The sequence below is a fragment of the Buteo buteo genome, chromosome 1 (genome assembly GCF_964188355.1).
Source record: "Buteo buteo chromosome 1, bButBut1.hap1.1, whole genome shotgun sequence".
Taxonomy (NCBI): domain Eukaryota; kingdom Metazoa; phylum Chordata; class Aves; order Accipitriformes; family Accipitridae; genus Buteo; species Buteo buteo.
Genome location: NC_134171.1, coordinates 9,166,465 through 9,191,685, shown reverse-complemented (window position 1 = coordinate 9,191,685; position 25,221 = coordinate 9,166,465). Strand labels below are relative to the sequence as shown.

Below are 25,221 nucleotides of genomic sequence, written 5' to 3'. Positions count from 1 at the left end.
TACGTTTTTCTTTATGGCATGTAGCTTACATTTATGGAACTGTAAAAATGCAACTGACAATTTTAAAGAAAAGGGAAGGGGGATGGAGATGAAATCTGGAGTGCAAAATGAGAGTGCTTTCAAATTAGGATAACATACATGCATTTGAATAGTAATTTCAGTTTGTGGATGAAGTAAATGTGCTTATTCAACTAGAATTAAAAGATATATGGCTATTTAAAAACATTTGACGTGAGCTCTTATATGGAAAGACTGCAAAATAATAAGCTATTTCAAAACTGATATAGTTAAAAAAAATTTTTTTGAAAGAATGCATTGGTACTCAACATCACCAGTTCATTAGCAATATATCAAACATGCTGATTTAATAGTTCTCATTTTACTGTTTTTAAAGACAAGTTGTTTAAGAATTTTATACAGATAAAATGTTCAAGTCTATCTTCCTGCCTTTTTTTTCTTAAAAAAAGGCATTTCAGATGTTGCTGAAAAAAAATGTGCTGGAAGAAATGTTGGAAAGTGAAAAGTGTATGTACTGTGGCAGCAGGAATGATTAGTGCTGCTTGCAATCACGGTCCGGTTCTCCGCAGTTTGTACACTGTACATGCAATGTGTTAGGTTCACATCTCTGGCTTCAAAAATTTTGTTAAATTATCAAAAAAATGAATATTTGCTCATTGTTTTAATAATTTCCTGATAAATTAGGTACATCGTTGAACATTTTCATGTGTAATTAAAGAACATCACATCTTAATGCAGTATGCAAAAGTTTTTTTTCCTATATTCGCAAGGTTAGCCAAATAACAAAAATTTTAAATGCCCATGTAGCGGTTTTCATCTCTGATTACACTTGGTCTCTTTCTACAAGAACACTGATTGATGGTATTTGGTCTCGGCATCTTCATGCTACTTATTTTTGCCCTCTTCCTTCTGCTGGTACAAGAGTATGTTTGGCAGCTGATCCAGCTGAAATGTTGCTCAGCAATAAATATAACAGTCTGTGCTGACGTAGGAGAGGGGATTATGTAGTGCCAAGAAAGAGTAACTGAGGATAGGGGGGAATGAGTACTGCAGGACTTCTTGAAGTAGCAGTTCTGGCTTGTGCTGGCTTATTGAGAGCTTTGGGAAACTTGGAAAACCATGTGAGACAAATTAATTCATGGTTTGAAACTGAATCAGAAATCCTCCAGAGGGCAAGATTGGAACCATTGGTTTTCCTGCCTGTTTCATGTTCACTGAGCCATACTTCTGAGAAATTATACAAACAACATGGAAATATTTCTGCTGAAAAATCAGGACTGTACTCTAGCTAGAAGGCATGAACGTTTAGAAGTAATACGTTATCTTTGGAAACATGCATTATTCCATCAATAAATAGATTTATTCATTTGATTGCGCTTTAGTTTTGTCATCTAGTGATGATAGAGCTGTCTTTCTAGTATTTATGTAGTGGTCTGGCATTTGGCCTCCCTGAATTCTTTTTTTTTGTGCAGATGTGTGATTTCAGTATCAATTCCTGTATTTTAAATAAACTAGAAATTTATTGTGCAGGTATAAATTATTGTTTACATTGATGTAGCCTGTCTCTTACCTAATGATGTGTATGTGTATGTATGCATGCAATCCGGTGTAGATGATGTAGAGAAAATAGTTTTAAGAACTACAGTAATGTTATTTTCTCAATCTAGGTTTTGTGTTTTCTTTATATGGAGGTAGAGGGCATCCTGTCTCTTGAATTGAGTCATGGTAGGCTTAGAACCCAGGGTCAGTGGGAAGCAAACCAGCCTACAGATGAACAAAACCCTTTACATATGCTTTTTTTAAACCTTATTTTGTTTGTTTCAACACAGTTCATTTTTTGTCAGTTCAGCCTTAAATTGTAGTATACTACTGATTTAAAGAAGTCTTAAAGCTTTGATGCCAGATTAGCTACAACTTTGCAGAAGTTGGTCCTGAACTTGAAAAAAAAAAAAAAAAAAGTAGTACATACTGCTTTAAATTTATTAAACTGTATATGAACTGACAGTCTAGAGAAATCTTATCTTCACGCAGGCTGACAAATGAGTTATTTCTGCCTGCCCTTTCCTTCCTCTTTGGAGGCAATTATGGAAGGATATCCAAGTAATCTAACCACATTAACAAGCAATTGCAGCATGGCTAATGCAAGGAAGCTATTGCTTATGTAAACCAAAAGTTGGTTCCAAAATTCTGCTTGTACAGTTGCTGGTAGGGTTTGGATTCAACAGGATCACGTATCTACGCTTAGAAGAAAAGGCAGGAAGAAGTAAAACGTAGGAAATATGATACTGCTGTTAAAAACTAATTGCTGTAGTGCTGCCGCCTACTGCTGGATGATTCAGGTCATGGAAGTGAGATGGCGAACACTACGGAATTTGTGGCAAGTGTATCAGCTTTACAAACTCTTTAATCCTGCAGAGGAGGGAAAAGCGGAATACATGAAACTGTGGCAGCAGATGCAGAGTAGTCACAAGTTTTTCATGCTGTGCTGCCAAATAACATGCGTGTAATCATGCACCATTGTATTAGGTTCCTGTGCAAAGTTGTTTTCCTTGAGTTAGTGGAGGGTGCAGTTTCGTGATTTATGTAAGCTGTTCCAGGACAGTAGTGCTGCTCTGAAAAAGGCCAGTCCCGCTTGGTGCATAAACCAAATTTTCCAACTCCCCCTGCCCCTTTTGGTTAGTACTGATCCTTTTTCTCTTGTCTGTGTATGTATTTATGGGTTAGGTTTAGCCGGATCAGTTGTGTACCTTCACATTGTGACTGCTAGTGCATGTTCATGACTTTTTATACATTGTCTCAGGTTAGCATTAGGTTAGCTTAATCTGGTTGTAAAACTGCTTCTGTAGATACGGATTTTGCCATGTACAAATACTCGCATGCGATGTCTAAAAACAGATACTGGGTAAAAATAGGAACTCTATTCTGCACTCTATAGAAATTTTTGAGGGTTTTTTTTCAGGGAAAATATCTTGTTCTTCTGACTTCTGAAATTTTCTTCCAAACTTTCTTACATCTTTTTGAACTCCTAGTAGTCATTTATCTTCTATTGTTGGAATGAATGGAAAAATCTTTGAGCCTGTAAACAATGGACCAAAGCATCCCTTCTGGGAAACTGAATTTTTTATATACAAAGAAAAATGTCGAACATTGGATCTGTGGAGTTTGTGCATTCCTCAAACAGTATTGAAGATTTTGGCTGGTTTTATGCTAAGAAAATTATGGTTGAAGTTTTACTGGTTTTGTATTCTAGCAAAGCAGTCCTAGCGACATGCAATTTACACTGGTTGTTGCTGCTGTTCCCCTGGATTCATGGGAGGTGTGGGGAGGGGATGGAGGGGGAAGCATGTGTTTACTTCTGTAAGAGCATTTATGTTGCCAGTTTTTGCCAGTCGTAGCTGTGTTTATCAAATCATGTTGTTGAAAGACACTACTGTGGCGGTAGTGTACCATAGTGTACATCTGACCTTCAGTCTCTGATTTAGGAACTGACAATATTCCTAATAACCAGCTTTGTAAAATGAGGTAGAGTCAAGCAATATCTGCACTCACCAATATAAACCAAGTTATTAAGCTTCCAACGAGTACTGAAAGATTCAGTTATAGACTGTACAGCCTAATATATACATTTGTGGGTGTACAGAAATGAGAAGGACAATATTTGTTTTATGCAGTTCAAGATTCGGTAACTAATGCATCGGCCTGCTTCAGAGGATTACTGATCTAGAAAAGCAGTGATTTAAAAAAAAAAAAAAAAAAAAAAAAGAATCTACCAAGCTGGGCTCATTACCCTGGATTTAAATGTACATTACAATTGTTATAAGGCAGAGGGGGAGGGAGCTTTCATTTTATTCTTGATTACTTAGTCCATAGTAGCTCATGCATGTAAGAAGTGGTGGAGCACAAATAAAGATGAATAAAAGAAGTTAAGCAGCTTTAACAACAACAAATGACCACCTCCTGTTTTCAGGTGCTTTTAAGAGGTTTAAATGAGATACTTGTTCAATAATCCTATTGAGACACAGTGAGGCTTTTGAAGTACTTTCTATAGTGTTGAAAACTGGTGAAACTCTGGCACTCTAGTATAGAGCAACTTGAAGAAAAAGATACTAAAAACTGACTTTATCACATCCTTTTTCTGTCTTATTTTAAAATTCCTTTGTAGCAAATATATGTATGTGAGCATAAGTGATAATGTGGATGATCATATCAAGTATTTTTTAAATAAATATTTAAAATTTTGCTTATCAATAAATTTCTTTTTTTTTTTTTTTCCTTCCAGTTTCTTCGAATATGTGCCGATCTTTTCCGTTTGGTCCCTTTCCTAGTTTTTCTTGTTGTCCCGTTTATGGAATTTTTGCTTCCAGTAGCTCTTAAGTTGTTCCCTAATATGCTTCCCTCTACATTTGAGACAAAGTCTAAAAAGGTAAGCAGGTCTGAATATATAATCCAGCAATACATTTTGAAAAAATTAGAACTTTACTTGGTAAAGAAAGAAACTAGAAAAATTCTAAAAATTAGATTTTTTTTTTTTTTTTTTTCATTAGGGCAATGGTTTTGTCGTCTTTATGTTATTTTGATGATCTTGCTGTTAACATATAATAATGAACCAGCGCCATCCTGGTTTACCTTTTTATATGTGCAGGTGCTTAGCTGTCATGGCTGGAAACTTCTCTTGTCTTATTTGCTATCCTCATCTCCATTTTCTATGACTCTTACAAAGCAGAAATGAAAGCTATGAAACTTTATTTCTCTAGTTTGTATTAAAATACACAGACTTTGTTTTGGCATTTGTAGTCCTTACTCGATGCACGTTTTTTTGTATGTATACTTAATATTTAAAATAGCTTCTTATGCATTGTTTTGTTTAAACTTTATTTCTTTTAGTTAAGTTTTCTTGGAATTGTTTAGAGCTTTGTAAAAACACACCAAAAAGCCCCACAAGTTCTCACTTTCAGAGCACAAAAGACTTACATGACTTTTGTACATAGTGTACATATAATCAATCATGATTTTATACCTGGATCTAAGTAACCATTGATTTCTAATGCTGTGATAAATTCTTTTTTGTTTGGATGAGATATAGTGTAGGATTTCTGTGCTGGATACAAGAGTTGGGAATTACCCTAACCAGTTGGTTAGTTTCTATTTTTTTATTACTAATTTAGAGGGTGCAGGTTAGTTTTAGCAGGCCACTGATGCTGCACTTCACTCTGTTGGCATTGCATCTCGTGCTTCATGGAGCTTGAGCTGATCAAGCTATTTTTCAGTGTGATTTGGGGATCTTTGGTAAGAGTGAATGTCCTCTTGTGATACGTGTATTACAGCAGAAGTTCAGAAGTACTCTGCAACTTGTCTGCGGGCAGAAGTGGTATTTAGTGTGCATATTTCTGGAAAGAACTTTTAAAACCAAATATTTTGTTAACAGGAGGAAAGATTGAAGAAAGAATTGAGAGTAAAGCTTGAATTGGCAAAATTCCTTCAAGACACAATTGAGGAGATGGCCTTAAAAAATAAAGCAGCCAAAGGAAATGTTACAAAAGATTTTTCAACGTTCTTTCAAAAGGTAAATTTTTTATTAAAAAGTATTTTCTCTTCCTACCAAAAAAATAGATTTGTGTTTTGTTTGGTCTGTGGTAAGTCAGATACTTTTATTCTGTTGGATTTGAAGAAGCAGGATATAATAGGTTTTTTAGGATAGATTTCTTTTTTGCAAGTAATACTTTAGTGTGCTGAAGTTTTACTGTTCTTCGCTTTGGTGTTCTAGCTGGTACTTTCACTCTCTGATTCTAGAAGCAATATATTTCTGCTCATTTGCTTTCTTGTTCTCTTATTTTGTTAATAAGTCACTTCTAACATTAGAAAAAATAATGTACTCAGTCATTAGTCATGTAGTTTTTGACCTCTTTTTTTGAAGATTGGGTGTAAAAAGTGGGAGAGAAGACTTATTTCCTAATTAACTGATTAAAACTTAGTGGGGCAAAAGTAAAAATTTCTTGTCAAATTTCATTCTGCTTGTAAAAACAGTTTTTAAATGCACAGTTGCTATACTGCTGAAATCCTTTTGGATACTGACTAGAATGTGGTATAATTGGGGTTTGCTAGAATGCAAGTGCTGTGTTTGGTGCAAAATTTTTCTATTCACAAGCAGTTGCTGACACAGAGACTAAATGTCAGATATCTGCCTCCTACACTGATGGCCTTTAGGTTTGACAAGTTGTAGGTAAGGGTAAGGTGTTCCCTGGAGAGATGAAAAATACCTCGTTAAATCTTCCGAGGATAGGATTTATCTCAGTTTGCTCGCACTTAAGATTTCTCTTAATGGTGGGGCTGTTGGATAAGAGATCAAGCCAACAACCATCATCAGGTGCTTTGTTGAAAGTAAGAGTGTAGTCCCCTCCTTTGGGGAGAGTATGTATTTGCACAGAAAAAGGCACATAAGCCTGGGGATTTCAGACCTGAACTTTACAAGTCCTGTGAGCTAGCTGGAGCTTTTCCTGCTTGTCAGTGGTGAGAATAAAGTTTTAAAGGGTGGGGTAATAAGATCATGTTGACTGTGCTGAGTAGGTTACCTCAGATACTGATATTGGCAAGTTTTGCCAGTCAGTATCTGTTTGCAAAGTCCATGTACTTTGAAGCTTCTATGCAATCATCTGTTTCTGTTCTTTTTTCATCTGCAGAAAATTTTAAATGGTTAGTTACAGCAGTTAGTAGTTGAAGCACTGACGCTGCAGACTCTGGGAGCATGCCACTGCCATGCTTCATGTTTGGAACATTTTATTTTCTTCTGAAAGAACTGCTACTGAGAATTTACATTTGGCGGTTAATTTCTGTGGAAATAAATGACGTATCACTCCACATTTGCTGGAGGAGGTCCCAGGTTCCTCTCATGACTGACTAAAAAGAAGTTTCAAACCCTGCATTTCTTATATGTGGGTGTGCTTTTTACAGCTATATATTTCTCATTTTTACCATGGAGACAAACTTTATTGATGTCATTTCACTGTAGTAGATAATAAATGTCAGAACAAGAACCAGCTTAAAAGTTTCCCACCTTTTTGCTGTTCTTTTATAGCTGCTTCTGCAGTGAAGTAGTTGATGCTGCAAGAACCATTGATGACAGAGTTTGCTGCAGAATTCCAGAATTTATCTGTGTTGCTTTGTATCTAGTGACATACTAAAAAGTTTCAGTTTGCACTTTCAAGAAACATATGCTTGGCTTTGCTAAAATTCAGCTTTAAACAAGGAAGAAAATACTTTCTGTATTTTTGAAGTTCCATTTTTGGCTCCTGTAGTAAAGGAGCTATTGAAGTGGAACAACAAGGCCTTTGACCTTTCTTTCTCTGAGTTGGTTTCTCTGCTACACAAGTATTCTGGAGGTTAATGGACTCAAGACTGTCTTGTCTTCCAAAGTTTTATCTTTTCCTGTACTCAGGAGCTGTTCATTAAAAGATTTGAGTTGGCAAGTAAAACAGCTAGGCATAATAAATCAGGCTGTATAGGAAATGTTAGGTTTTCAGACTGTACTTATGTCACTTAGCTTATATTTTCTTTACAGGGCGTAAAAAAAGGTAGAGGGATTGGGAAAAGTGTTTTTTGGATATCTATGTACTTACTGATAGTAAGTTTAGACTATTTAGACTTCAGTTTAGACTGAAGGTGTTAAGTGGGAGTACTTAATTGTTAAGTTCTATAGATTTTGCATTCAGTAATATCACTAATAAGCACTTGATGGTGTACTTAAAATAGAAAAATCAACATTTATAGAGGTGATAATGTTTTACTCCGACCTGATGAGACTAGGGAATGATTTTTTTTCTACTTTGAACTGTTATTTCTGCTTCCAGTATTTGAATCTAATTACTGTGAAGTGCCATTTGGCAACGCATAACTTAAAAGCTTAACTTTGCGTTTGTACAAGCAGTTACATAGAACCTTCTATCAAGAAGGATGCAGAGTCCTTTCCCAAATAGCAGTTTATATTTTGGAATAACTTCAGGTACAAGTGCCTTTGCATTGAAGTGCTGCAGAACAGCTAGGAGCTGGAAGCAAAACAGTGTTGTAACAAATGCGGTTGTGGAGAGAATGTAGGTGGGTAAGTGTCCAAATCCATGTTTCATAGGGACGCCAACGTGGCAAAATTTTTGCTGTTGGATGTATTGCTCCTTTATCTTCACAAGGTGATGCTTTTAATGTGCTTTTATGTTTAATAAGTATGGTACCAGAAGGAATACTTGCCAGTGTGACTTCTGTAGAAACTATTTATTTGCTTAGATATATATGTGTTGGGTTTCTTGGAGGTTATCTCGTGGCAGTGCCAGCTCAGACCGACCTGCTCATTAGTATACCTATGCATCTAATTTTTGGTTTTGTTAGTTTTATCTTAAGTAAGTTATGCAATCTTGTTGGAACTATCAAGAGCATCAATTCTTTTGCCTTTTATAGCAAATAAGTTGGGGTTTTAAAAATTTTTTTCATGTCTTCTGTGTGTTCTATTTCCTATCCCAAAATTGATGCAAAGTACTTGACAAAGAGAATATTTTTATTGTTCAAAATAATGCCCAACCATAACATTTGCTTTGAAAAGCTTTCTGTGTGTTTTTTTTTTCTTACAGATCAGGGAAACTGGTGAAAGACCCAGTAATGAGGAGATCTTAAGGTTCTCTAAACTGTTTGAAGATGAGTTGACTCTGGACAATCTAACCAGGCCTCAGTTGGTGGCACTTTGTAAATTGTTGGAACTTCAGTCAATTGGGACAAATAACTTTCTCCGCTTCCAGCTGACTATGAGGTTGAGAAGCATTAAAGCAGATGACAAAGTGAGTCATCTAAATAGGCACTGGTTAATAATTTTGACATGTAAGAGTAGTGAGTGTGTGTTGGATATATGTATGTCGTCTTAGGCATTTTCCTTTTTTGTCTTAATTGTCTCATTTTTGAACTAACTTAGAACAAAAAGGCTTGAAGAGCTTAAAATCAGAAGTGTCCTTATTTGTAAAGAAAAAGCTGACCTTTTTTTAATCTACCATTAATTGCAATAAAAGTAATTGTTACAAGGAAAAGCATTTCTATGAAATTATAATTTTAAGGGAGCTGATAGAAGTATTAACTTAGAGAGAGAGATTGACATTACTATTATGGAGCTTTTAAGACTGCAGTATAATGTTCACTGTTTAAAAAGTGGAGGCTATTTTGTGTTATCACAGCAGCCTCTAGTGGCCGTTGTAAAAATACGGACTTATGTGTGCACGTTGATGGTGGTTCTTCAGTTTTGAGTTGTTACATGTTAAAGTTTATTTTATGCTTTGTGCAGCTGATTGCTGAAGAAGGAGTTGATAGCCTGACTGTTAAAGAACTGCAGGCAGCTTGTCGTGCCCGAGGTATGAGAGCTCTTGGTGTGACAGAGGAGCGTCTCAAGGAACAGCTTAAACAGGTATGTTTTTGCAAGACTGAATACACAGACCTAACTTCAGTTGCTAGCTCTGATTTTTGTTATCATTCTGAGAAATCGTTTTGCTTCTGTTCTCATTAAAGGCTTGGCTAAAACAGTCTTTCTCCTTAATAAGCTTTTGTCATGTGTACTGTGTGAGTATGTAGTAGCAGTGGGTTTCTGGCTTTTGACTAGGCCATGTGTTTTGTTGATGCAAATAGATAATTAAACATATCCAAAATATGTTTGCAGTTTTGGCACTTTGTCTTGTTAAGTATTTGTATTACTCTGTAAAGAACTTTTCTTCAAGTAGATCAGTTCTTTCTCTTTTGGTGTTGCCTGGTTTAGAGGAAGAGGCATGTGAAACTAAATGCTTTTTCAAATATTCATACAATACTTCTTGAAATAATTCTTCAAACAAAATACTTCTTCATATATTTCAATGCAATTGCTGTAATTCTTAGCTGCTTACAGCCTGTAGTTCCTGTGCTAGGATACTGACTGATAAGCAGAGGTAAAAAAAATTACTGTTTTGTGTATGCTTGACTTGATCTGTAAAAAAGAAAAAAATCCAGAAGTTAATTTGTTATATATATTGCATTTATAGTGGTTAGATCTGCACCTGAACCAGGAAATCCCTACTTCGTTGCTTATCTTATCCAGAGCCATGTATCTTCCAGATACCCTTTCTCCAGCTGATCAGCTTAAAACAACGCTCCAGACACTACCAGAGAGTGTTGTAAGTATTGATATACATAGTCTGCAACCAGCTTTCAGTATCATCACTGAAAATCCATTCAGGGAGGTAGATGTTCTTCTTGGTTCCTTTCCTTTCCTTGAAAAGCTAAACCATGAATAGGTTTGAGTGACCTCTGAACACAGAAGTTGGCTTATATGTGGAGGGGTCTGAGAATAAAGCAAATAAAAGGCAATATTTCATTGCATGACAGTAGACAGTAATAGCGTAAGAAGATTTAGAATACCCTTTTTACTGATATTAAAAAAAAAAAAAAACAAAAAACGCTCCAGGCAACTTAAAGACATTAATACATGAAAATGTTGATGATGATGTGTAGGGAGAGGAATTATCTGACTAGATTATTGGTAGTCTTGAGGTAAAGAGAATGAAGAACATGTACAATTTCAGGGTGAAAAGTTCTTGTTCTCAAAGAAAGAGAATTATCTTTTTCTGAGAAGTGCAAAAATAGGGTAACTTTTGGGGGTTTTAACTACATTCATTAGCATACCTGTACTACCTATCTTAATAAGGACATATAAATTTCTTATATTATGTAGACATGCATATATATATAGACACATATATAGATTTTAGTAGACTTCGTGCATTATTTATAGGCCAAAGAAGCTCAAGTCAAAGTGGCAGAAGTTGAAGGTGAAAAAGTAGATAACAAAGCACGGCTGGAAGCAACACTTCAGGAAGAGGAAGCCATCAGAAAAGAAAATGAAGAAAAAGAGATGGAAAGATTGTCTGAAGCTGCAGAGAAAGCCAAAGAAACCCTTCAAGTTGCAGCCATGGTAAGTTCTGCTCTCAACTATTCCGAAATAAATGTCAGTGATGTAGAAACTAGCATGTTATGAGTTACTGCCCCTGCTCTGGGTGTTGCCTGCAAGAAACTGGACTTTAGGCTCACATATGCAAGATGAGGGAGAGTATTAAAACAGACTGCAACACAGAAGGGTTGGCTGTGAAACGTAAAAGATTGTCTCAGTCTTACGTAACTTTGATTTCTCTTTCCTCTTAATTAAAGTAATAAGAGAAGCCTTTTATTTCTGTAGCAAAGGTGATGGTTCTGTTTGTTTTTTTTTTTTTATTTCCCCCACCCTATACTTTAAACATTCTTATCTTTGACTCTTGTCATTAACCTGATAATGTCATTGTATAATACTTGACTGTAAAAGCTGCTGGCCTACTTTACTGGTGAACTAAGCCACAGGAGCTCACAGGCATAGTTCATTAAGTGCAAGTGGGTATTTTAATGTGAAACCATTCAATATGTTGCAGTTTTTTAAAGTTGTCTTCTCATTAAAATGTCTGTGTCTACTTCAGCAACTGTTTCTATTTTGAGAAGTCATTCTTTACTGATGCTAATATGGATAATGTTATCTTTGTTTTATTTAAAACCTCATGGGTCTTTCAAATTTAGAAAGAGGTGGAATCAGCAGTAGATCTTGAAGCAGCTGCTCTGCAAGTTAAAAAAAGTGAGATGGCTATGGATACTGAACAAGAACTGGCAAGGGCAGATATGGCGATGCACTCAGAGACTCTGAAAGATACAGCACCAGTATTGGAAGGCATTAAGGTAATCTGGATAACTGTATGTTTTTATACTTTTTAATGTAAAGATTCGAAACATTTAGGTAAGAGTCATGATAAGTTTCCTGGCTGTCCTTCATTTTTCACCCTCTCACTGCATTCTATCAGTTAAAACCAGCTAATTAGTAGATTGCAAATTCTTAACCACCAATGCAGAAATTGAAGTCAGCACAAAACATCTCTAAGTGAGTACCTCCTTCTTCTATCTGTGTTACTGAAACTAATAGACCTATTATAAATGGGGGGCCATTTGCACTGGCTATAGACATACTGGTTCTGTGCATGTCTAATCTATGTATAGTTAACACAGGAGGAGGGAGAGGGCAAGTGTAGGTAAAGGTGAGTGTTCCCTTCTTTTGAAGGGTGTAGCTAAGGCCAAAGGATTAAGTAAGAAACTAAGTTTGGACTATACTAGATTTGTATCGACTTCCTCTTCTAAAATGATATGAGCAGTGTATGTACGCTATAAAAACTTTTTAGGGTATTCTTTCACTGTTTCTGTAGTATGATGTTGAACATAGTTTATACCCCTGTTAAAGTAACAGATTAATTTCTAGGATTAGCATACTTTGTTACAGTCAAAGCATGCTGGTTTTAATCATTTGCTACCTGGCTGGCCTGTAGCTCCCCAGAGTCTCCTCCTTGCCCTTACTGTAGATAGGAGTCATATCTGCTTTCTTCCAGTCCTCAGAAATCTTTTCTGATGACCATGTCCTTTCAAAGATAACAGAGAGTGGCCTCTCAGTGACATCAAACAACTCCCTCAGCTCTTGTGGTTGTATCCCATTAAGTCTCATGGACTTGTGTGTGTTAGTTTGTTTAAATGTTCTCTGATGTGATCCTCCTCCACTGATGGTAGATATTCCTTGCTCCAGACTTCCCTATTAGTCTCAAAGACCTGGGATTCCTGAAGGCCAGTCTTATCAGTAAAGACTGAGGAAGGCAGTGACAACCTCTGCCTTTTCCATGTCCTTTTGCACCAGGTTCCTTGTGCCATTTAGCAGCAGGGCCGTGTTTTCTCTTGTTTTCCTTTTGCTCCCAATGTACTTGTAGAAGCCCTTCTTGTTGCCCTTCATGTCCTTCACCAGATTCAACTTGAGGTGGGCTTTGGCTTTCCTGAACCCATCCATGCATGCTGGGACAGTGTCTCTGTATTCCTCCTGGGTCACCTGTCCCTGCTTCCACCTCTTGTATGCTTCCTTTTCATGTTTCAGTTGTACCTTGAGTTTTATTTGTAGCTGAGCACTTTATTTTTGTCCATGAGGTTTGATAACAGGATTTTTGTCAGTCCCAGTGTTACTTTGTAGAATAACAACATTAATTTAAAATGGATGTTTTTAAGTAGAAAAAATATTTTCAATTTTCCTGGACAGCATCATTCTCTACCTGCTATTATTATAACATTGTTTACTTTAGAATGCTGCCAAGAAGGTTTCAGTGGTAGTAACAAAATGGAACTAATCCACATTGAAATCGTGCATTGTTGTGTGATGAGTTAACTGACTCAGCTAACTGTGTAGCTGGGTGCATGATAGTGCAGCCATGAGGAATGCTGTGGGAGGGAGGCAGGCAAGGCTGGGATCATCATCTCATTTGGAAACAGCAAGGATGTGTGATGTCGCAGCTAGCTTACACTGCCACATCTGGCATAGCATTCGCATTGCTGCCTGCCACGCCACCAACGCTGTGAGAATGTATGACACCAGGCCACAAACAAGACTTCTTCAACAGCCCTAACTGATACGAGCAAACAAGAAGTAAAGTTAGCGTGGCATTTCTTAACCAAGGTGACAGTGTGGCCTGTCCCCTAAAGATGCTGTCAAAGATTTTAAATGCTGTGAAATACATTCTTGCCTCCTAGAGGAAAAAGGTAAGACTCCCAGCTTCTTGAAGATGACTGATTTTATTTGAGGCAGAGGAATTTTTTTTCAAACTGCATTGTTTGGGGTTTTTGGGTTGGGTTTTTTGGGGAGGGGTAAAGTGAACTATAGATGTTGTATTAAAATCAGAAGTGAGATTGATACCTAGATATTTAACAGTACACTGAAACTCTTTCTGAGTTGACAAAGGGGCTGGATGCCTAGTTTGTGAAGTGTTCTGTAGTTGTTTCTTGGAAGCATATCATCCTTCCACTCTGTGTTTCTGGCATCCTTGTTTGCATGTGTCTTTCTGTACTCTACTTGTGTGGCTGTTCAGAGTTTAGCCGTTCAAAATAAAAGCTGGTGTCTGGGTAAGATTAATGTGCTAACTGTAGCTAGTATTATGGGATTTTAGCATTTTTAATGAATTGTCTTGAAGTCTTATTCTTTAAGTATTCAGTTGGCAGTTAGATTTTTATTCTCAGCTTTTCAAGAGACAGGTATACTTCACAAACTATGGATGTTCATCCTCATTCTCACAAAGGTTGTTGAAGATAACTTTGCTCCAGCTCAACTTCCTGAACTTAGCTCTGCAAATTTTTTTTGTGTAATCTGTCTTCCCTGTACGTAATGAATCATTTCTCAATCGTTTGGATTTTTCACCCAGCAAAGAAGGAAGAAAAACATTCTTAAATGAGACAATCAGGTACAGAATTTCAAATAGCCAAAACTCACATAATGAATCACATTAGCTGAACTTAATACTGATGCACTTAAAAAATACGTACCGTAGCAAACTAATTGCCTTAGCATTTATGATCTTTGCATTAGCATCAAAATGCAGATTCCCTGCATTAGCCTCAAAATGGCTATGAACAATACTGACACCGAACATGGAAAAAGAATTTTGAGTCTGTCTTTTCTGTTAAAAGACCTGAAATCTTTGAGGAAAATCACAAATGTGTCTTTCACTAATTTGTATATATTTTGTTACAGGGTGAGGAAATCACTAAGGAGGAGATTGACATGCTGAGTGATGCTTGCACCAAGCTGCAGGAACAGAAAAAATCATTAACAAAGGAGAAGGAGGAGCTTGAGGAATTGAAGGGTGATATCCAGGAGTATAGTGAGGTGAAGAATGGGGCATGGAAGTTCTGTTTTTATTTCTGTTTATGTTTAGTTCTAGCATAAATGATCCACAAATTTGAAGATTATCTTGCTTGGATGTCTCTGAGCTTGTAGTTGGTAGCTGAGTGAATGAACTTTGTATGGGACAATGCAGAGCCTCATTTGTATAATGTGTTTAAAGCCTAGTTAAAATCATTGGAGTAGTTCCCACCAGATGAGAATCCTGTTCCTGCTCTTATTCCCGGGGAGACTAGACTAACAGGTGCTAACTGCTGTGTGCTGCAGTTCTTTCTTATCAAGCACAGATGTCAGTATTACAGATACTTAAAGTTAAGTAGAATGAATCTTATCCAATCTTATGAAGGATGTGGAAAATAACATTTAAGGGGTGCATTAAAAAGGCAGCAGTGTTATAATTTATTGTTCTAATCCCAGTTTGGCTTTATATGTCTATATATTTGCATTTCATTTATGAATGGCTCCTGTCTTGGAACGCTAGTCGAAGTTAGTAGTGTCTGTTGTTGAGAATTCACACTGACAAAAGCTTTTCTCTCTCTTGACCATTTCTTTTAGGATTTGCAAGAGATAAAAGAGCTCTCTAAAACTGGCCAGGAAGAAGCAGTGGAAGAGTCAAAGGCAAGCAAGCGATTGACCAAGAGGGTGAACCGAATGATTGGTCAGATAGACAAAATTATTAATGAATTAGAGACAAGTCAAAAGACGGTGGATGTAAAGCTGGACGGTGGTGATAGTCCTCCTGCTGGGTGAGTGACTTGAGAGCACTCAATGTGTCTCGTGACTGTTCATCTTCAGTCTTGCTTTTGTCTGAGGTGTGTTAGATAAGAATTAGCAAATAAGTTGTTGTTTGGAATGTTAAGATAATTTATTTTTAAAATGAAATTAATAAAATTGTGCTGTAGATTTTCTGTCTTCTGAGGTATGTTACATATGGTTGAAATGAGGAAGGAAAAAAGCAGGCATAATTCCCCAGATGCTAGTCCTGTGCGGGTTCTGAAAGTCAAAGCATCAATTAGTATCTTACCATCTTGTTCATGCTTCTAGCACTAATGGTGTTGCAGGTGAAATCATGCCTTTAGTCATGCTCCTCATGCAGTAGGTTTGCCCTGTGTCATTGATTGAAAAGGTGTGCAGCAGTATGGTAAGCATACTCATGTTTGTTGTTCTTTAGCAGTGAAGATGTCAGTGAGGAGAAAAATTGCAAAAAAGTCTATTCTTTCTCTGGAGGGAAATGGGGAAACAGGTCTAATGGAAGTAAGGAGATAATTTTACATGGTCCCTTTCTGAAAATTTGCTTCATTTCAACTTTAACACACTTGCAGGTTTTCAAAGAAAAACCTTTCTTCATAGTTTCATTGCAAAATTCATCTATCAACACTTTTCCAGGTCTTAATGTTACTGGAGAGTCTTTCAGGCAGTCATATGCTGAATGGTCATAGGTTGCATATTAGAGGCACTGAAATACCTAAAAACTGTGACTGTAATTCTCACAGCTTGTGATCGTGAATGCTGTATTAATCTAGCTTATGCTTGCACCATTTTGTGTGATTCATGAAGAGAGCTTCCCAGCTCCCTTAGAGCACACCTAAGCAGGATTCTGCTTTTGTTCCATTGGAACTTTGTTTTTTCCAGTCCCCAGGGCAAAAGGTTATTTGATTCAAATTTTGTGTAACAAGATTTAGGTGGCCATATGAATAGTGCTATAGAGAAGCCGTTGATCAAAATGATCTGAATTTGTAAATTAAAAATACAATATAGAATCTGCTTGTACTGAACATAATTATACTTTATGTAGTGGATGGTTTTGTGGATAATTTTGTAAGTGATTGTGGATAACTGAAAATTATTAGTTTTAATATTGCTTAATTGTTGAAGGCTTGCTTTTTAACCTTCAAGTTGGTGCAGTCATTACCAGGCCATCAAGAGTCATAGAAATTACACAAGTGTGGGACATTTAGTGACAGCTTAAGAAATGCTTCTTGAACAAAAGTCAGTCTGTGCCCAGAGGTTAGGCCAGGTATGGAGCTGGGACTATACTGATAAAGCCCTTGTGGTTAATATTTATTGAGTTCACGGTCTCCTGCATTTCAACTTGACCTGTGCTGGAAGATGGTTCTTCAAACCAACAAAACTACATAGGCAAGCAGAGGCTTTAGGTTGCAGAAGACAGACAACTTCAGCTTCATGAGATCAGTAAGCAGACAGTGGAAATATGTGAAACCTGCTAGTCACGATGTCAAGTTTAGTCCTTTCTTCTACAAAGTCTGTTCCTTGATATGAGTAAATGAAGCCTATTTGAACAAAACAGCTAAATTGCTAAAGCAATTAGTTCTCAGCTTTTGTTTTCCTGTGACTTTCATTAATTTTGTGTAGGCCAGCCTCTCTAAATCTAGAAGGATGACGGGTGCATGGCACTGCATCTTTGGTAAATGGGGCAGGGGGAGGCAAAGGGCATTAGGTACACAGACTGGGAAGCAAAGAAACTGTGCTGAACTTCATTTCAAATGCTACTGGATAACTGTATTTGTGCAATAAAGCATGTGGAAACCAGAAGTGTGAGATTTGATGGTAAGATAAAGATTCATTTGAAATCTGCTTGCTGATCAGTAACTCGTTTTTGCTTTTTTGCATTCTGTTCAGGATTATAAGTATATAAATAAATAATGTTTTTACAAATGACGTGCAGTATAGTGACTTTCAGTACTGCCTTTTGTCGACTTTACTTCTTTGGAGTAGCTGCTTGCCATGTACACATTGTGCTTCCTCTCCAGGGAGAATCTCATCAGTATTGCTGAGCTAATTAATGCGATGAAACAAATCCAGAAGATTCCAGAGGAGAAGCTAACTAGGATTGCAGAGGCACTAGATGAAAATAAGGATGGCAAGATTGATATAGATAATGTTGTTAAGGTAAGTCTCCGGACTACTTAAAAAAAATAAGGCTAGCCATCCTTCAAACATTGTACCTGTTTTGACTTAAATTCATATTGCTGTCTTTTGCAAGAGTCTTTACTTGATGCCAGTGAGGTTTTTGGTAATGTATTGTGAATAGATCTTACAATACATGTTAGCATCTTCAGAATTTATATGGCTATTTTTGGGGATGAGGGGAGGGGAAATCTTTATCCTGTGTCTGTTACCCACGTTACCTTTAAAGCTGTAGGTTTTCCTGTGTGCCTATGTCAAGTTCTGTAAAATATGGTAATTCTGTTCTGCTACTTATGATTGGGAGGGAGGATGAGAAGGAGCTTTGGAAGAACTACTTTTGGAATACCACTATTAGCCAAAGTCTTGACATGACATATAGATACACTTTATGTTAACACAAGATAATAGCTTCTCTTGCCTACTTGTATACCTTAGATATTTCATTGAGACCTGTATTTCCTTTGCTTGAAAGACATCAGACCATCAGCTGTCCTTTAGGTCCCTTGTAAATGACCTGTGTTCTTTGCCTGATTTGTCCTGTTTTCTCATTTTGTGGAACATTCTCAGGTTTTCCCTGCATTTCTCCTTCATTTTCTTGTTTCCTTTTTACTTGCTAAAATTAGAGATGTCCTGAAACTAACTTCCTTGCAAGTAATTTTCCTACTCAATACAGAAATAGCACTTAAACTGTGGCCAGCTAGAAAATACAGCATCAGCCTTTTGAAACTCATTTTTCCTCTCTACTGAAGTTGTCCCAGTGGTGATTATCTTCCCTGTTGCTGTAAACAACCATTGTACATTTAGCAACACAGGTAAAATATACTTCTGAACTCTGCGTATAATGCAGAATAATTCTAGGGACTTGAGGAGTTACGCCAAGAATGTATTTGTACAAAAAGCTATATAAAGGAATTTGGAATCACTTGCTAAATTATTTTTTCCTTTTGCTTTCTGAAAGCCATACCGTCTCAACTTTTAAGTTTTTGTAAATTTGTGCCTATTTAGTACAGTAGGTCTTTTTGATAAAATTAAGCCTATAAAATAAGTGTTGTCTTAAATACTATTTCAGCAGGTACTGAATCTAAGCTTTCCATTGGAACAGATACAATAAATGGGTCTGTTTTACTAATGCTTTAGAATGTGAAGTTTTGTGTGCTGAGGTCAAAAGTTCTAGAACATTTGATTTAAGTTCTAGCTTTTTTTTAATATGCTGGATATGTTTGAGACACTGGTTGTAGTTTTAAGTTTGTGTTTTGTGTAAGAAAAAATGCTGGTTTTCTTGAATGTGAGAGAACCAATAATTTTTTTTTGTCTTGACAAAATTTATGATAGGAAAGAGCCCCAATCATATAAAAACTAAATGCTCTCTCAATTTCGTTTTATGTTCTTGTAGGTAGTAGAATTGATTGACAAAGAAGATATCGATATTGGCACCAGTCAGGTTGCTGAGATTATGGCACTGCTTCAAAAAGAAGAAAAACTGGAAGAAAAAGAGAAAGCAAAGGAAAAGCACGATAAAGAAGCTGCAGAAGCAAAGAATTGAGCTTCAGAATCTGAAGCTGATCCCAACTGTAACCAAACCTTGTATATCTTTCTGTGTCTAATGGCTACGTATTACTTGAGCTTTGTGATTATGGGAAGTATTTTGAGCTGATTCTAGTAATAAATTATAGATATGTTTTCTGACATATGGAATGAAATTTCCGTTCATGAAAGAAGTGATTTACTGTCATTCCGTATAGATGAAAACAAAATATGCTTTTTTAGCAGTGCTCCTGCCCACAAAATCATGTATTTGCACTCATTGTTGTGGTACAGTGATCCATTAAACATGCAGGTTTGCTGTATAAATTAAGTGTATCATGGAAAAATGTTTCTCATTTATTTTCTTTCATCATTATATGGGGCCCAACCTTGCTCTGCTTCTACCTTTTAGCTTTTTCAGAATTTAATACAAACTTTCCCTTCTGTCACAATATTACATGTTTTTAACCTGTTAGTGAAGATTCTCTGGCTTCAGTAGTAGCTACTTGGATTGAGTTTTATTTAAGCTAAATATCACTAAGCTGTTGCCTCACTGACAGAGAATGTGACATTCTAATCACTTTTATGAATTCATGATTATTATTTTTTTTCTGTTGAAGGGAAAGTCAGACTTATTTTTCCCTAGAATGGAAACTTCCCATGAAGTTTTCTTCTTACGGGTGCCTTAAATTTCTTAAGACTGGGAGTAGAGGATGTCACTTCTACTCAAAATTCCATGAATTACTAAAGCATTAGAATCACAGGAGCCTTCAAAATAGTTTCAGAACACAATCTGTCACACAGTAAAGTGAGTTAAAGTGTTCGTCTAAATAGCAAAATGAAAATAATCATAAGGGGAAAATGTCAGTTGTGATCTTTTTGCATAGATTTTTTAAAAAATGCAGTTATCTCCGCATGTTTGTTGTTTTTCATCTGACAATTATTTACACCATAACTAGTTCTCTTACCTCTCAGTTTTCATCTCGGGTATAAAATCACTAACCAGATATAGTCGAAGTACATAAATACTTTCATCTCATGGCCTTGCTTACTGTGCAGTCTACAAGTCATGTCTGGTATTGCCAGTGCTTTGATTACATCATTGGCTTTCTAATTAATTGCTTATAGTTACTGTCTTTAACTGTGAGATTAAATACTGACAGTAGGTCAAGGTTTACTCATTAGTGTCTGTCCTTAGTAAATTTTTAAGCTTAAAAACTAAAATACCAACTCTGGGATGTTCCATAATTCCTGGTAGCCTAAATTTTCCACTCTTTCTTAAAATCTGTGAAGAAATACACAGCGTGACTTGAACCAGCAGGGTTGTGGTTTGTTTTTTTTATTTTATTTTTATTTTGCACCCAGTATTATAAAATATATGAACATTCTTGATTTTGTGTACACTATAGAGAGCACATCTTACAATGGTGCTGTACACAGTGATATCGAGGTGGGCAGTTAGCGCTTAATGCTTTTAGTCATAGTTGCATATTTTTGTAGAAAATGTTGACTCCCAAGCATATTTCGGCATAATTCCATGTTCAGTATTTATCTAGATTGGCTAAATTATTTGTGAAGACTTATGAAGTTAGTGGAACAAAAAAAGTTTTGACAGTCTCATGGCTTGCATGATGGACCATTGTATTTAGTTGTTTCCAAAGCAAGATGTACAGTAAGATGTACAGTACAATTAATTATAGAAAAAGGATCAGTGTTTAGTTCAAGTATCGAGTTCATATTCTGTACAGTTTGCAAAGAAAGCTGCTTACAGTAAGATCCTCCTGAGAATTAATTTAATTGTATCTGAAGTGTAAAATAGCTGTGACAAAACTGAAATTTCAAATCAGTACAGTCTTTGTAGTTAATGTACCCTTAAACAAGGGGACTGTTCTCTTTCTTGTAAATTGAGATTAACTTGCAGATTTCAGCATGAAGGTCAATTTGTAGATTTTGAAGATAGGATTTCAGTAGGTGCTTTTTTAGGCCAAAATTCCATAGATGAAAATGCAAGAGTAAAACTAATTTCACAAAAATACAGTTTAAAAACTAATTTTACATTGAATAATTTACAATTAGAATTAATGGGCTTTGGAGTATGCAAAATTTTGCAGTTGCATATCTTCAACTTGAAAATGATGCATAACAATCTTACTTGACATTCCTGAAACATGATAAAGATACTCTAAAATTGTCTGCTACCTTTCATGGAATATCGAAAACCTAAGAATTGTATGCACTTTAATGCATGCAAGTTTAAAACAGGGAAGTAGCAGAAAAAGCTGTTTTCAAAGATTTATTAATTGAAGTTTTACAGAGCTTTAACTGTCCTTACAGTAAATTATCTGATTGTAGTATTGGGGAGTTTAAGACACTTTGCTGCTGTTCTTTTTCTGTGTTTACTGTTCACTTAAATTTTCTGTGGATTAAAAAAGAAGGGAGTCAAAACTAGCTGATTTTTTTTTTTAATGAAGAATGTCCTGATTAAAATAATTGTGATACATTTATTGAACATTTTTTAGCTTTTGGCCTTGTTTGAAATTTGGCATATTGTGAAATTTTAGCAGGTTAAATGTCAATCACAAATGTCAGTTTTCCCCTGTTAACCTAAAGTGTTTAAAGGACGTACGCATCAACCATAGCGAAGCATTTTCGCGGGGAATATTTTCCTTCTGATGTTGAAAGTAGGCAAACCCATGACAGCTGGACTTGAACACCACATGTTCTGCAAGCTTAAAAAGCTTAGAAAGCCCTCAGTGATTCCCATTTACCCAGTTTTGAACCTTCCCAAGCAGCTCTCTCCAGTCGATACAGTCAACTCCAGCAAATTGGTGGCTTGAGGACTAGCTTCAGGCAACATGCTGTGTTGTCTTCTGTGTTGACCAAAAGAACAGAAGCTGCAGTACTTTCAGAGAAAGGATGACTTCAGAGTGTACAGTAACTGGTCAGAACTTATTCCTGAATGAATATTTAATCAGGAGATGTAAATATTTGTTTAAATAATTAAAGGATGTGTGAGATTTCGGTGACCTTGTGACTTACACAGGCAAAGCCTCTAAGCTCAGAGTTAGGTGATCGGTAAGACTGTTGTTGGGGTTGTTTCAGATTCAAGTAAGATCAGATTTTGATTATAAACTATTCAGGGGAAAAATGTAAAACATTTAAAAAGCTTTTAAAAAATCCGTTTAGCAACAGGGAAGAGAAGTAAAGTAGGATGTAATTTCTTTTTTCCCCCTTCAAAACAAGCAGGTTAGAGGACCTATTTTATTGAAAAACTGGTTTCCATTTCGTGTTGGCTCAAAAGATGTTTTTTACTGAGATTTTCATCATTCACTGCATGCTGCAAGAGTAAATCTGCCTGCAAGTTAAGTACCAGAACGCTAATACCTCCTTTGTCAGCGGGACTGCATGCAGGTAGAGAATACTCTCTTGACAGGATAGTACCTTACACTTAGGTAGGCTTTGTCTGGGGGAAAAAGTTACATCTTTTATACAACTCCAAAATACTTCTTGTAACTTTATATCTACATACCTTGCTAATCATTTAAACTTTAGCTACTTCAGCATGTATTTAAATACTTTTAAATTGTTTATATCAAGTTATTGGGTATATTTAATTAAAAGAATAATCCCATATTCTGTTCTTTGTATATATTGCAAGTTTTGCTTTTCAGTTGAAGAATTTCAGCCCATGTTACAAATTTAGGTTAAAAATCATTCGTCTGTGCTCTGAGCATATTGGTCCTGTGTTTGCCATAATGCAGTATAAAATTTTTAAGTTAATTGGAGCTTGTGTCCTTTGTTTAGTTATAATAAATGTATCATTTTGAAACCTAATCTCTCCATTATGTTTTTGTTGCTTTGGTTTATTTAGAGCTGTTCAGATGAGATGCCAGTCAGAGCTGGACACTGACGAGCTGAGTATTATAACTGAAATGTTTGGGGTAAAAGAGGGCAAGTGAAGGACAAATCTTTAAACTGGGTGTGTGGTGAGGTGGGGTGGGTTGTGTGGGATTGGAGGGTGTGTGTGTGTTAATTCTTGCAGAAATTCTCCTGATGAATGTGAGACTGCTTGCCTGGTGTAGTGAATTGTGCTAAACCATTCTTTCTAACTATTGTATTTTAGGTATGAAAGTGGGGAGCAGTGTACTCTAAGGAACAAATGGAAAGGTTAAGATTTATTCCATGTAGAAATAAGTCTCCTTAGGAAAGATCCATGTTTGGTCTTTGTCCAAGTTAGGGGAGAAAACACATCTGAAATGGTTCTAAAGATTGATTATTTTATGCCATGCCATGCCCCTTGCCACTGATTTTGCAAAATAATATGTATTCCTCTGCAATGCTAATATTCCTCACAAAGTTCATCCCGGCGTACAGCAGGCTTTTAAGTCTTGGGCATATCCAACAATATGCTTTGTTAATTAAAAGCTGTTAATAATTTATTGCTACCTCTCCTCTCGAAGCTTTGGCAGCCTGGGTGGGAAGGCAGAGAGAGCCCAAGCCAGCAAGGTGTTCCGGTCCACATCTGGTCCCTTGGAAATAACCGAGCTATCTCAAACATAACTTGCATTGCTGCTGTTTTGAGAGCTTCAGCGCTCGTCTTGGCCCAGCTGTGGTCAGCACTTACAGAAATGCATAGCAAAGAAGATCCAGACCCAAAAGATGCAGAGGTCCTGTTGCATGGGCCTGTGTTGACAAAAGCAGTCTCCTGGCTGCTTTCAAACAGGATTTGGGAATGTGCAAACATTGGATCTACTTTCTAGTGTCAAAGTATTTCGACAGATGGCTGAAAAGAACCTCCTGCCTTGAGATACTTTTAAAATAACAGATAAGCTAGATTGGGTTGCAGTTTTTCCTTCTTTTCCTTAAAGCCAAGTATCAAATAAATGGCTTAAAAAGTGGCTGAACTTGTTCCTTTTAAGCTTTTGCATTAAAAATTTCCTTTAATGACAGACTTACTTAGGGTGAATAGGACTGTTGTGCAGCAGTGTGGTAAAACAGACTAGCAGAGAAATTGTGGCTTTGAGTTTGTAAATTAAATGTGGACATTGGCAAGTGCAGTTGATCGTAGTTACCCATGTCCTGAATGCCCAAGAAAGAGACTGACTTCTGGATCCAGTGTTGTTTTTGCTGAGATATATTGGTTATATCAAAGAAATTACACTCTTTTCTAAATCTTTATTACACATTCATAACAATTATGTCCAGTTATTGTTACAATCTGAAGAAAAAAGGGGAGTTTTTGGACTCTCTTGCCTTGATATAAGGGGGAGACAAAACAGTGGTACCCGCGACCAAGCAGAGTGCCTGGCCAGTCTGGCTGGTGCGTAGGCGGTAGGCACCAGCCAAATTCAAGTCTCAGAAAAGCTGAGGCTGGAAGGGATCTCTGGAGGTCGTGTCATCCAGCCCCCTGCTCAGAGCTGGTTTCCCAGGGCTGTGCCCCATCAGGGTTTGAGTCTCTCCAAGGATGGAGACTCCGACACCTCTCTGCATCCTCTCTGGATGGAACTCTCCAGGACCTGTGCCAGTGTTTGATCACTCTCAGAAATAAAAGAGGTTTTTTTCTTTCATTTCCCTTGTGACAGATGAGGATAATCTGTTATTACAGATGCGAATTTATGCGTTGCCCACAAATAGACACAGAGGGAATGGTAACTGACTTCACTAATTAGAAATAACAGATAATGGAGATATTGCTGTAAGTTCGCTGGATGGAATCTTCTTTTACATTAGGCTGGTAATGCAGGTGTGCAGAAAGCTGGTTGGAAAAACCTCTGACTTCATGAAATCACAGTCTTAAAAATATTAATATAGAGGGATTTTTGTTGCAAACTATTTTGGTGAAATGTCATTTAAAGGGTGAATACGTATGCATAGCGGTAGGGGGACAGATGGATAGTCTTGTGGTTGTTTCATCGACCTGGGGCTCTGGAAATCTGTGTTCCGTCAATGCCTATTCTTTCAATAATGCATTGCTTGGCTCTTAT

At 36.6% G+C, this 25,221-nt stretch overlaps 1 protein-coding gene across 1 annotated transcript in view; it reads left to right on the top strand.

Annotated features, from left to right (window-relative positions):
* Window positions 1–23,065, top strand: part of LETM1 (leucine zipper and EF-hand containing transmembrane protein 1) — a 31,376-nt gene extending 8,311 nt beyond the window's left edge. Inside the window, exons 4-14 of the mRNA XM_075059330.1 lie at window positions 4,298–4,441; window positions 5,444–5,581; window positions 8,631–8,834; window positions 9,329–9,448; window positions 10,053–10,184; window positions 10,802–10,981; window positions 11,611–11,766; window positions 14,636–14,770; window positions 15,341–15,531; window positions 17,557–17,695; window positions 19,107–23,065. Coding sequence (XP_074915431.1) covers window positions 4,298–4,441; window positions 5,444–5,581; window positions 8,631–8,834; window positions 9,329–9,448; window positions 10,053–10,184; window positions 10,802–10,981; window positions 11,611–11,766; window positions 14,636–14,770; window positions 15,341–15,531; window positions 17,557–17,695; window positions 19,107–19,256 — 1,689 coding nt within the window. The 3' untranslated portion in view covers window positions 19,257–23,065. The remainder of the gene's footprint in view (window positions 1–4,297; window positions 4,442–5,443; window positions 5,582–8,630; window positions 8,835–9,328; window positions 9,449–10,052; window positions 10,185–10,801; window positions 10,982–11,610; window positions 11,767–14,635; window positions 14,771–15,340; window positions 15,532–17,556; window positions 17,696–19,106) is intronic.
* The last annotated feature ends 2,156 nt before the right edge of the window (window positions 23,066–25,221 follow it).